Raw genomic sequence first — 13412 nt, forward strand, 5'->3', positions numbered from 1 at the left:
CCAGGTAAGGTACAATAAGCATCATGACAATGCTAGCAAAATGTCTATTCTATGATTCCAACTACTTTTAATGTGGACTTAGCTATGTAATTGCTTAATTAGTAACTTAAGTAAAAATAATATTTTTTTTTATAAAATGCACTTTTACATATACTTACCAATCAATTACATAATTGAAGCCCTCCCTCCTCTTAACAGATGGACATGATGGCTCAAACAAATTGGAAGGCTTTGCTATTTTGTACCTAACAATCTGAAACTGGGCTGGGTAGGTCCTGTTCACCTACACTAGCAATCATAAAGCACCACCACAAATAATTTTGGACAGCCGAGGTAGACAGCTATGTGCATAAATCACCAAGTCATGGAAGTACACTGTTGGATGACAAAGAATAAAATATTGCTTGCCCTGAGTGTAGACTAGAAAAAACAACGATGTCACCTACACTATATTAAAAGCACCACCCCAACCAGTAAAATAAGAACGGAAGGGTAATCTGGGTACGTTGTACCCTCAGGCTTTCCAAAAAACTCAAACACTTTAATACAAAGTGAGGAGATGGAAGAGCAACAATCGGTGCCATGTACCTCTTTCTCTCAATACCATGCCAGCCACAGATAAAAGCTCAAATGTACTACAATTTCCTGATTTGTTTTTGCTGTCCTTGAGATAATGAGAGGCGAATATTGACTTAGACCTCCAGAAAGTAGACTGAAGAATCGAGGCCAAAGACGTACTGTGATGAAAAACTAATGACTTGGCTGCCATGACTGAAGAGTGGAAGAGTGTCCTCTTGAACTTGAGCATGAGCTTCAGTAATAATGCTTCTCAAGAAAAAAGAAGCATTCTTGAAAAGGGACCGTGATGGGTCCTTCGCAGAATACCAATAATTGTTTGATTGTCACAAATCCTTTCCGTCCTACTGAGGTAATATCGGAGAGCCCTCACCCAGACACAGGAGTCTCTTCTCATGATAACAAATGAATGGGGCAAAGGATCTGTAGCATTCTCATTCTTGGCAAGGAAAGACAGAGAGGGAGCAGAATGCATCCCCTTGCTCAGATCCTATTCTCTTGTCCATCGCTTGAACAAAAATTATGTACCACATATTAAAAAACCTACTTACAATCAATTCAAGATATGAATGACCATCCAGAAACGTAACTTGTTCATAAGTGGGGTAGTTACCATACACTAGTTTTCCAGGCAGTTGGCTTTTATGCTGGTTTTGTATGAATGTTCATATTTAGTGATGATAAAGAAATGGAAACATGTATGTCAGACCAGAGAGGCTAATATAAATATAAGTGTTAAACAGCTGAATTACCTTTTTGTTTTTTTAATAATGTAAGATTTTTGTACAGACCATACAGCTAAATGAATGTCATTAATTTTCCAGGTTTCAGATGCCATCACTAGTTTCATCTGGGTTGGCTTACTAGCTCTGACGTCTTCTAAAAAACTTATTTCTTCTGAAGATTACAATTCCATGCAGGTATGTTATTCTTCTGAAGATTACGATTCCTTGCGGGTATGTTTAATACCAGAATGTTGAATTCTAACTTGAAAGTTTGAATATGACTTTAAAAACATTCATTTTATAGTTAACTTTGTTGATTTCCACTTTCAGAAAGTATGGGTTTGTTTTTTAACTGCTAGAGAATTAGTGTATGATTCGTTTTTCCTGTTGTTTAATATTGTGCATACTTGCTAGGAGTAAATTTTTTTAAAGTCAAATGTAAAGGTATAAGGAAAGTACTAGTACTGCAGGTATGTTGGATGGCTTACGTTTTCAAGTACAGTGGGGCTTCGCTTAGTCGCGGATCAGCAATCACAGTATCAGTTAATCATGGGTTTTTCCTTCGGCCACTTCTTAGTCTATATCGCTGGTATGAATCGCAACATTGCAGGCTTGTCCGTGGTAGGCTAAGCCTGTCTGGTTCCAAAAAACCAGAAAATGCATGAACAGATTCACATTATGATATTAACCCTCTTATGCTGGAGCGGTAAATAAAAAATTGTCTTCCGTATGCCGGAGGGTTTCGGAGTGAGCGCGAAGCGGAAAAAATATTTTTTTACAAAAAATCACAGTGCGCTTAGTTTTCAAGATTAAGAGTTCATTTTTGGCTCCTTTTTTTGTCATTGCCTGAAGTTTAGTATGCAACCATGAGAAATGAAAAAAAATTATCATTATCATACATAAATAATGCGATATATGATAACGCACAAAAAAACGAAATTTCATTTATAATTGTATTCACATCGCGCTGTGCGCAAAACGGTTTAAGGTAACAAGGTCCTTTTTTTTTTTTTTGTTGTAATGTACACTAAATTTCTATCATTTTGGTATATAACACATTGTAAAACGATAAAAGCAACACAGAGAAAATATTATCACAAAATAATGCATGAATTCGTAACGCGCGGACGTAAACTAAATAATTTTTTTTCAAAAAATTCACCATAAATCTAAATATTGTCCTAGAGGACTTCCAATTTCTTTCAAAATGAAGACAAATTATTGAATATTTACTATACTGTAAGAGTATTAGCTTACAATTGCAGTTTTCGACCATATCTGACGAGTTAAAGTTGACCGAATGTCGAATTTTTTTATATATATTTTTTATATGCAATTATTTCGGAAATAAGAAAAGCTACAACCTTCAAATATTTTTCGTTTTATTCTACATGAATTGCGCACATTTTCATATATAAAACTATGAAATGCCTAACCTATGAAACGGAGCAAATATTCCGAGAATAGGACGTACACATTTCGGCGATTTGTGGCGGAGAATCCGCGCGCTGAGGGAAGGAAAGATTTTTTTTTAAAATTCACCATAAATCTAAATATTTTGCTAGAGACTTCGAATTTGTTTCAAGATGAAGATAAATGACTGAATTATTTACTAGACTGTAAGAGGTTTTTAGCTTTACAATTGCGTTTTTTCGACCATTTTCGGTTAGAGTCAAGTTGACCGAACGTTGTTTTTTTTCTATTTATCGTGATTTATATGCAAATATTTCAAAAATGAGAAAAGCTACAACCTTAAATTATTTGTTGTTGTATTCTACATAAAATTGCGCACATTTTCATATATAAAACTTTATGTAACGGCTAATTTAAAATGGTGCAAACATTACCACAATCGCACGTATGATTTTTTCGGAAGAGTTTACCGCCTGTGGACGTAAAGAAAATGTTATTATTTTCATAAATTCACCATAAATCGAAATAGTGCTAGAGACTTCCAATTAGTTGCAAAATTAAGGTAAATGATTGAATATTACTAAAATATAAGAGTTTTAGCTTACAATTGCGTTTTTTCGACCATTTCGGTAGAGTCAAATTTGACCGAAGGTTGAAATTTTGGCAATTATCGGTTGTTATTTATATGAAAATATCTCAAAACTGATAAAAGCTACAATCATGAGTATTTTATTGTTGTATTCTACATAAAAATGCACACATTTTCATATATAATACTTCATGTAACGGCTAATTTACAATGGCACAAAAATTATGTCAAAGTGACGAAATAATTTCCGAGACGTGTCACAGATACTTTTTAGAGCGGCAAGAAAGAAATTCGCGCTTGCGCGCCTGCGTAATGATTGTAAACAAAACAACACCTTGATCCGTGAACTCCCAGCATCCCCCAAGGCGCGTGATTCAAAAGTTTAGGCTGGTAGGACCTATAAATATTTTTTCTAGCGAATTTAAAAAGAAAACTTTTGTACATGAACTTTCCTGCCAGATATATACTTAGCTTACGTCTCTGACGTTACGACAGAATTCAAAACTCATGGCAAATGCGACAGGTAGGTCAGGTGATCTACCCCACCCGCCGCTGGGTGGCAGGTGTATGAACCAATCCCCCTTTCCAGTCATAATTTTTCTCTGTCGCCGGTGTCGACCTACATCTGTTGTCGATACCTCTCGATTTTGGATTATTACTCGTTTTCGCCCTGGATTGTTTCATCGGACTTTTGGTGAAGTACCTGCTCCTTGGCTTGGCATTTGTGATTTGTGGACCGGTTTTTGATTATTCTTTGATTATTCTTGGAATTTCATTATGTCTGATTTAGAAATTAAGAAATCAACTATGTTCAGAGTTTGTTCTGTTAGCGATTGTAAGGTGAGGCTACCGAAAGCTGCGGTAGACCCTCACACAGTATGCATGAGGTGTAGGGGGAATGACTGCTCATTTATTAACCCTTGTAATGAATGTGGTAATTTGAATGAAGAAGAATGGAAGGCGCTTTCTTCTTATGTAAGAAAGCTTGAGAAGGACAAGTTAGGAAAGCTTCATCTAGGAGTTCTAGTAGGTCTCGCGCTAGCGAGTTTGAAGTTGATAACCCTGTTGTAGACGTAGCGCCTTTACCAGTTTCAGCCCCTGCTTCCTGCATCGAACCCGAAGATGCGCCTTCGGAGGTGGACACTATGAGAGCCACTATTCGCAGCATGGAGCTGAAAATTAAAGTGCTAGAAGGTAAGAGTGATAGCAATTGTGCAGTGATCCCAGTGCAGTGGAGGGTGCGTCTGATCGGCTCCCTAATGCTTCTAGGCCTAGACCTCTTCCAGACTCCCAGACCCAGTGGAGGAGGAAAGTCGAAAGCCGCAGGAAGGTTAGGGAGAACCCCCACCGGTCGGCGTCCCCGGTCGGTAGCGCCTGATGTTCGCTCCCAGGCTACCTTGGATCGCGCCAAGAGAGAAGTCTTACGCAATGCTTCTCGTCTTCGCCTTTCTCCTTCGCCCAAGCGTGGTTGGAGCTCCTCGGAAGCTTCTCGGCCGTCGAAGAGAGCCTGGCAGGCTTCTTCCGCTCTCCCCTCCAGCCCTGAAGTTTTTTTGGAAGATCCTGGATTGGATGTGAAGAAACCGAGGATTTCTTTGGAGTTTCGCTCTCCTAGTAAGGATCGAGCTGCGTCTCCCGTGAAGGACTTTAAGTCTCCTTCACGTGTTTTGGCTAGTCTGCAGGCGCAGATTACGGCTCTGGCTGACTCTTTGATTGTGACTTCTTGTCGTAGGAAGGACGTCTCGCTCCCGGTAAAGAAGTCCAGGCGCTCTTCTCCAGGTTTACGCTATTCGTCAGTAACCGCCCTCTCTCCAGGAGTGGATCGTAGTACGAGGCGCTCTTCAACGGACAGGCGCTCTCCTGCGGACATCGTTTCTCCGTCGGACAAGGGGCATGCTTCCCGTAGACGAGCCTCTCCTGACAGGCGCTCGTCTCGAGACAGGATCTCTCCCGCTGGCAGACGCCAGGAGCCTGGTAGGTGTTTTTCTCATGGTAGCCGCTCTCCTTCAGGCTTCCGCTCTCCTGTGACCAGACGCCCTTTGGTAGACAGGTGCTCTTCTCCTGTCAGCCGCCCTTCGCTTAGCAGGCACCAAGAGCCTGGTAGGCGCTCTTCTCCCGATTTTCGCTCTCCTCAAGTTAGGCGCCGGGAATCTGTCAGACGCTTCTCTCCTGGTAGGCTCGTCGCCAGAGATTCGCTCTCTCGCAGCAGGCACCAAGAGCCTGATAATCGCTTCCCGCATGACAGGCGCTCTTCGCAGGCAGCCGCTCTCCTTTAGACAGGCGCCGGGAGCCTGATAGACGCTTTTCGCCTAATAGGCGCTCTTCGCCTAATAGGCGCTCTTTGCCAGATTTTCGCCCTGCGTCGTTAGGCGCCAAGAGCCTAGAATACGCCCTCATCCTGACAAGAAGGAGTTTTCAGGCAGAATCTCAACGGAAGTTATGACTTCCCCGGTTAGATGTCAGAGTTCTTCCAGACGTTCTTCCAAGGATGGACTCTCGGCTGAGGACAAGACAGCCTATCATCATAAGGATCGTGAACGATCTTCGGCGGAAGAAGAACAGGATCCCTCGGAAGAAGAAATTCCTAAAGATTCTTCCGTTTCTTCATACAAGCGTTTGACGGACCTGTTGCTTCAGGAATTCGGAGACGCCCTTTCTCCTGTCGCCACGCCTCGCCTCTATCGTTATTTTCGACCTCAAAAAACTTCGAAGGTTTCATCCTGTGTCAGGATAAAGCCTGCAATCTCTATGAAGAAGGCGCTTAGAGGTTTTGGTGAGTGGCTTCTTTCGAAGGAAGAGAAAGGGAAGACGGTGTTCTCTTTCCCTCCTTCTAAGCTAACTGGAAAACTAGGATTCTGGTATGAATCGGGAGAACCCTTGGGCCTCGTTCTTCCATCCTCGGCAGACTCGGACTTCTCTTCACTGGTGGATTCCTCTCGACGCTCTGCCCTCATGTCTGCTAAGACGACATGGGGGATGAATGAGCTTGACCACCTGTTGAAGGGAATGTCCGAGTCCTGGAGGTGTTTAAGTTCTAGGACTGGTCTTTGGGCGTTTTGGCCAAGAAGACGCAGACCCCGGATTCCATTTCACCTGAGGATCTTAGCAGTGTTCTCACGTGTATGGATAAGGCAGTGAGAGATGGTTCGAGTGAAGTAGCTTCCCTTTCGGAGGGGGAGTAATCAAGAAAAAGATCTGTTTACTGTTCGTTCCTGACGAAATCAGTATCTCATGCTCAGAGAGCCTCTCTCCTGTATTCTCAGCTCTCTCCTCAACTCTTCCCTAAGAAGATCATCCAGGATGTTTCTTGTGCCCTTTCAGCTAAGGCTACACAGGACATGCTAGCCCAGTCTACCAGGAAGCCTCACTCTTCTTTTCAGTCTAAAACCAAGAGAGAGACTCCAGTTAGGCAGGAGCCCTTTCGAGGAGTCCCTCCTGCCAGAGCTTCTTCCTCTAGAGGATCATAGACCCACTAAACGAGGGAAGACCTTCTCTAGATCCATCAGAGGGAAGAAGTAGGATTCAAGTTCTCCAGACATCAGTGGGTGCCAGACTTCTGAAGTTTGCCGACGTCTGGGCCCAGAAAGGGGCGGACAACTGGTCACTCTCGATTGTCCGCAAAGGCTACCTCATTCCCTTCTTATCAAGACCTCCGTTGACGACGACTCCGAGGGAGTTGGTAGCCAAGTAACAAGGACCCCATCATGAATCAAGCCCTCTCTCTAGCAGTAGAATCTTATTGATTGGAGAAGGAGGCCCGAAAAAGAAACTATGTGAAAGATCCTCATTCCTGGCGGGTTTTTAACAAGAACTGTTCCTAGTTTTCCCAAGAGCTCAGGAGGATGGAGACCGGTTCTGGATGTAAGCGCCCTGAATGTCTTCGTAGAAAAAAGGAAGTTCGCCATGGAGACAACTTCTTCAGTGTTGGCGGCTCTTCGTCCAGGGGACTTGGATGGTGTCCCTAGATCTTCAGGACGCTTACTTCCATGTGCCTATCCATCCTTCTTCACGGAAGTTTCTGAGATTCATGATGGGAGGGAAGATCTTCCAATTCAGGCCTTGTGCTTCGGCCTTTCGACAGCCCCTCAAGTTTTCACGGGTTTAATGAAGAATGTAGCGCAGTGGCTACATTTGGAGGGAGTGAGGCTGTCTCTCTATCTAGACGATTGGCTGATCAGAGCAAGCTCACAAGAACGATGTCTGGAGGACCTACAAAAGACCACTGACTTTAGCAAGTTCGTTGGGGCTTCTGGTGAACTTCCAGAAGTCACAATTAATCCCCAGTCAAGAGCTGATATATCTGGGGGATTCGGATGGTTTTCTCCGGATTTTCGGGCATATCCGTCACCAGAGAGGATTGCTCGTTGCCGAGAGAAACTAACGACCTTCCTAGAGAAAGATGCATGCACAGCGAGGGAGTGGATGAGTCTGTTGGGGACACTTTTCCTCGCTGGAGCAATTCGTTTCTCTAGGAAGGTTGCATCTCGGACCTCTCCAATCCTTCCTTTACTGGAACTGGAGGTGTCTCTCTCTAGACCTGGAATTCTCCTTCATGATATCAAAAGGAATCAAGAAGGACCTTCTGTGGTGGGCAGATCCTCTCCGATTTGCAGAAGGTCTGTCTCTGTACATGCCAAACCCGAACCAAGTATTGTTTTCCGACGCGTCGGAGACGGGTTGGTGCGACCCTAGGGTCAAGAGAAGTGTCAGGCACCTGGGAGGGGGAACAGTGTCCTGGCACATCAACAACAAAGAGTTAATGGCAGTGTGGTTGGCGTTAAAAGCCTTCGAGCCCCACGTCCGAAATGCTATAGTTCAGGTCACTCGGACGACACCACAGCCTTGGCTTACATAAGAAAGCAGGGGGGGACACACTCCTTCTCCCTGTACGAAACAGCGAAGGACTTGCTGTTGTGGTCTCAGGCAAGGAAGATCGTTCTCCTCACCAGGTTCGTACAGGGAGAAAGGAATGTCAGAGCCGATCTCCTGAGCAGGAGGAATCAAGTGCTCCCCTCGGAGTGGACTCTGCACTCAGAAGTTTGCCAGGACCTGTGGAGGTTATGGGGCAGACCTCATATCGACCTTTTGCGACAGCAAAGAACAAGAGAATAGACCTCTACTGCTCCCGATCTCGGACCCAGGAGCATGGTCAGTCGATGCTTTCCTTCTAGACTGGAGAGGTCTGGACGTCTATGCTTTTCCTCCATTCAAGATTCTGAGTCAAACACTCAGAAAGTTTGCGGCCTCGGAAGCGACAAGGATGACGCTGGTAGCTCCATTCTGGCCGGCCCAAGATTGGTTCACAGAGGTACTGGAATGGCTGGTGGACTTTCCAAGAGCTCTTCCACAAAGAGTAGATCTGCTCAGACAACCCCACTTCGACAGGTATCACAAAAACCTCCCCGCTCTCAATCTGACTGGCTTTCGACTGTCAAAAGTCTTGTCAGAGCGAAGGGGTTTTCAGCTAAGGCAGCGAAGGCTATCGCCTCAGCTAGAAGGCCCTCTACCCTTAGTGTCTACCAGTCGAAGTGGGACGTCTTTCGCCGTTGGTGCAGAAACCAGAAGCTTTCCTCTTCCAGTACCTCTGTGACCCAAATCGCAGATTTCCTGGTTTTTCTCAGGGAAAAATGCGGTCTTGCAGTTTTCGACCATCAAAGGATATCGGAGCATGTTAGCAGCTGTGTGTTTAGGCACAGGAACTTAGATATCTCCAACAACAAAGATCTACATGATCTGCTAAGATCTTTCGAAACTTGCAAGAAAACCCTCGTCTCAAATTCCGAGCTGGAATCTGGATGTGGTTCTTCGTTTCCTGAGGTCCTCGAAGTTCGAACCTCCCCAGTCATCTTCTTTCAAGGACTTTACGAAGAAGGCACCTGTTTCTTTTGGCTTTAGCATCTGCCAAGAGAGTTAGCGAGCTTCATGCTCTAGAAGGAAGGGTAGGTTTCAAAGGAGATTCCGTGATTTGTTCCTTCCTTCCTTCTTTCTAGCTAAGAACGAGAACCCCTCAAATCCTTGGCCAAGAGTTTTGAGGTTCAGGCTTAGCTCCCCTGGTAGGGGAAGAGCCGGAAAGAAACTCTTTGCCCTGTGAGGACTTTAAGATACTACCTCCAGCGGAAGAAGTCTCTTAAGGGCATTAAGGACAGACTTGGTGCTCTGTAAAGGATCCCAGTAGACCATTGTCTAAAAATGCTTTGTCCTTCTTTATTAGAAGCCTCGTGAAGGAAGCACATTGGCTTGCGGTGAGGATCAGTTCAAGCTTTTGAAAGTCAAGGCTCACGAGGTAAGAGCCATTGCTACGTCCTTGGCTTTCAACAAGAATATGTCACTCCAGAATCTGATGAAAGCAACATTCTGGAAGATGCAATTCAGTATCGCCGAGAACCACTACCTTAGAGACGTCAAGATTACTTACGATAAGTGCTTCGCGTTAGGACCCGTATGTATCGGCGGATTCGGTGCTGGGGCAGGGAGCTGAAGCATATCCTTTGTAAATTTTTTCCCCTATTGTTTGTATTGTGTTTTTATGGTTGTTTGAAGAGGATGCGGGTATGCATCTCTTTCTATTCGCTTATTGCTAACATTAGAATGGTTAGGTGATCTGTTTGTGCTAGAGCTCCCTGTATTGGTAGTGGTCAGCTCTGTCATTTAAGAGGGCGAATCCCCATTGACATGATCCGACTTGGATTCTACTGAGTAAGTGGTATATCCAAATCCCTTCGGTAGACCCAAAGAGTCTTTTCAGCTGTAGGTCATGCCCTCGCTGTAGCTCTTCAGGCTTTGCAGACTAATAGACAGTAACTATGAAGTCTTCAGCCTTATCAGGTAAGAACCAAGGTTTGTTAGTATCCTACAACAGATGTTGTTTCCCCTTTTTCCCTTGGTTAGCTCTGTCTCTTTCCCTCCACCAAGGGTGTCAATCAGCTAAGATATATCTGGCAGGAAAGTCATGTACAAAAATGATAGTTATTTTACAATAAAGTTTTGTACATACTTACCTGGCAGATATATACGATTGATGGCCCTCCCAGCCTCCCCTCAGGAGACAGGTGGAAGAGAAATTATGACTGGAAAGGGGGAGGGGGATTGGTTCATACACCTGCCACCCAGCGCGGGTGGGGTAGATCACCTGACCTACCTGTCGCATTTGCTGCGAGTTTTTGAATTGGCTGTCGTGACGTCAGAGACGTAAGCTAAGTATATACTGCCAGGTAAGTATGTACAAAACTTTATTGTAAAATAACAATATCATTTTTGTAAGTCGACGTAAAATATGTCCAGTCGGACACGAGAGACAATAAATGTCGACGTAAAATACGTCCAGTCGGCGTAAGAGGGTTAACTGACAATAAAGGTAATAAAACCATTCTCACCTTATATATTATTGGCATATCTTCATAATATATAGCCTATTCATGAATAATTCCACATCATTGACATCAACTTGTAGTTGAGTGGCCAGCAGAATGTAAACATTTGAGTTACATTGCTTCACAGCGACCTTTGTCATTCTTTAACCTTTTATAAATGTTAATAGTAGTAGTATAATTACAGTAGTAATAACATTTAGGAAAACATTAACTTTCAATTCGAACTTCTTTATTGTGTTTTGGTATAACGTAATCAACTTCTCTGAACACTGCAGTCATACAAACGATAATAGTCATAGATTATTGTACGTATTGTTGTTTGCGACGGTGACAAAGCGGAAACGTATAAAACCATTTTTACCTATATGTCATATATTCATAAATAAAAGCATATCTTATGTATTATTGGCACATCTTCCTAATAACCGCCTCAAGGAATAATTTCTTGGGAAAGCATTTTTCAAAAGACAAATATACATTTTACAAGTTTACTTTATTATGCATTGATTACTTTATTTTGATGTGATTACTTTAATATTACAGTATGTTATTGTAATAAGGTACAGTAACTATTTTTGATCATGAATGTATATTCATTCACAAAAAAAAAAATACGTATGATCATCGTGACGTCGCCAAACCTACAGTCTCGTTCATACATACTATTTTTGTACATGCAACTTCCCTGGCAGATATATACTTAGCTATAGTCTCCGGGGGATTAATCCCGACAAATTCAAAACTCGCGGCACACATGACAGGTATGTTAGGTGATCAGCCCACTGCCGCAGCTGGGTTGGCGGGATAGGAAACATTCCTGTTTTCTAATTAGATTTTCTCTGTCGCCGGTTCCGACAACATTGTTGTTGGTTCCTCCTACATTGAAATTCTTTCTCGCTTGCTGAGGATCTTTTCTGGATGACCTTTGGTGAGTATTTGATCTTTGGCTGGGCATACGCTTTTGTGGACCGTTTTTTGGATTTTGGATTAGAATTTTCTTCAGTATGTCTGACGTTGCACCTGTGTTCAGGCGCCACGATCTTGGCAGGCGCATTACCCCTTCCAGGCACCCTCTAAGGGACACAAGCGCCTCTCCTGGCAGACGCCAGGATCAGGGGAGCAGGCGCCTTACTCCTTACAGGCGCATTACTCCTCCCAGGTGCTCCCTACGGGACGCAAGCGCCTCTCCTGACAGGCGCCAAGAGCCTGACAAGAGCCTAGTACATAGTAGGCGCCCCTACTTTTTTCCTTTCAGGCGCCCTTTAAGGGACGCAGGCGCAAGAGCCTGGGAAGCTCCCAGGATCTTAGCAGGATCCAGGCTCGCAGCAGGCGTACCTACTCCTGCCAAGCGCCCTCAAGAGGAAGCAGGTACTTCGCCTTACAAGACCCACATTGGAAGTAGACACGGTTCCCCTTCCAAGCATTCTGCTAAGGAGAAAAGCGCCTCTCCTACCAGGAGTCCTTCTTCTAGGAAGCTTTCTTCTCCAGCTGCTACGTTGGAGGAGGTTTCAGAGGAGGAATCCCTAAAGGACGCTGGGCGTCTCAGACTATAAGAGACTCGCAGCGCTACTGCTTCAGGAGTTCAGAGACTCTCTTCGCCAGCGGACCCTCCCTCCACAGGATCGCTGCTTTCGAGCACTAAGCTGTCGAAGTCCCCCTCCTTCGTCAGGATGCGCCCTACCCTTTCTATGAGGAAAGCGTTTAAGGGCTTAGAGAGCTGGCTTCTTTCTAAGAAGGAAGCAGGGAAGACGGTTTTTTCCTGCCCTCCGTCCAAGCTTGCAGGAAAGCCAGGTATCTGGTATGACACCAAAGAGGCCATGGGATTGGGTCTTCCTTCGTCAGCCGATGCGGATTTTCATCGCTAGTGGACTCTTCGAGAAGGCGCTTGCTACTGTCGGCGAAGACTTCTTGGGGGATGTGCGAGATGGACCATCTCCTCAAGGGCCTGTTTCGCACCTTAGAAGTTTTCAACTTCATGTATTGGTCCCTAGGAGCTCTAGCCAAGAGAGCTCAGGACCCGGGACTTCGTAAAATATGGACGAATTAGCCACGTCTTGTCCCTGTTTGGACAAAGCTGTAATGGATGGTTCCACAGAGATTGCGTCCCTCTTCAGATCAGGCATTCTTAAGAAGAGGGCAGTTTACAGCTCCTTCCTGGCTAAGTCCGTTTCTCCTCTCCAGAGATCCGCCCTTCTGTATTCGCCCCTGTCGAGCCACCCTTTTCCCGCAGGAGACAGTTAAGGACATCTCTAGTCCTTCTCTGAGAAGGCCACTCAGGATCTTTTGGCCCAATCGGCCAAAAGATTGAAACCTGCGGTCCCGATGACCAAGAGGGAGAAGATTCCCTTCCAACAGCCCTTTCGAGGAGCAGAAAGCCAGAGAAGAGAGGGAGATCTTTGAGAAGATCTTTCTCAAAAACCCAGTGAGACAAGAGTCCTCCAGATACAGTAGGTGCCAGACTTTTTAAAGTTTCCAAAGTCTGGGCACAGAGAGGGGCGGATGCCTGGTCCCTCTCTATCCTCGAGAGAGGATACCTAATCCCTTCAGGGAGAAACCTCCCTTGACGACAACTCCAAGGGAGTAACAGCAAGATACAGAGATCCTGTAAGGAACCAAGCCCTTCTACAGTTAGCAGAGCAGATGCTGGACAAGGAGGCCATAGAAAGGGTACAAGAGCTCCATTCCCGGGGTTTTACAAACCGGCTTTTTTTTTTTAGTGCCAAAAACCTCAGGAGGGTGGAG

At 44.5% G+C, this 13412-nt stretch overlaps 1 protein-coding gene across 1 annotated transcript in view; it reads left to right on the plus strand.

Moving 5' to 3' along the window:
- Positions 1–1556, plus strand: part of LOC135211350 (transmembrane protein 201 homolog) — a 108006-nt gene extending 106450 nt beyond the window's left edge. The window contains exon 6 of the mRNA XM_064244664.1: positions 1401–1556. Coding sequence (XP_064100734.1) covers positions 1401–1556 — 156 coding nt within the window. The remainder of the gene's footprint in view (positions 1–1400) is intronic.
- The last annotated feature ends 11856 nt before the right edge of the window (positions 1557–13412 follow it).

Source organism: Macrobrachium nipponense, chromosome 4 (genome assembly GCF_015104395.2).
Source record: "Macrobrachium nipponense isolate FS-2020 chromosome 4, ASM1510439v2, whole genome shotgun sequence".
Lineage (NCBI taxonomy): Eukaryota > Metazoa > Arthropoda > Malacostraca > Decapoda > Palaemonidae > Macrobrachium > Macrobrachium nipponense.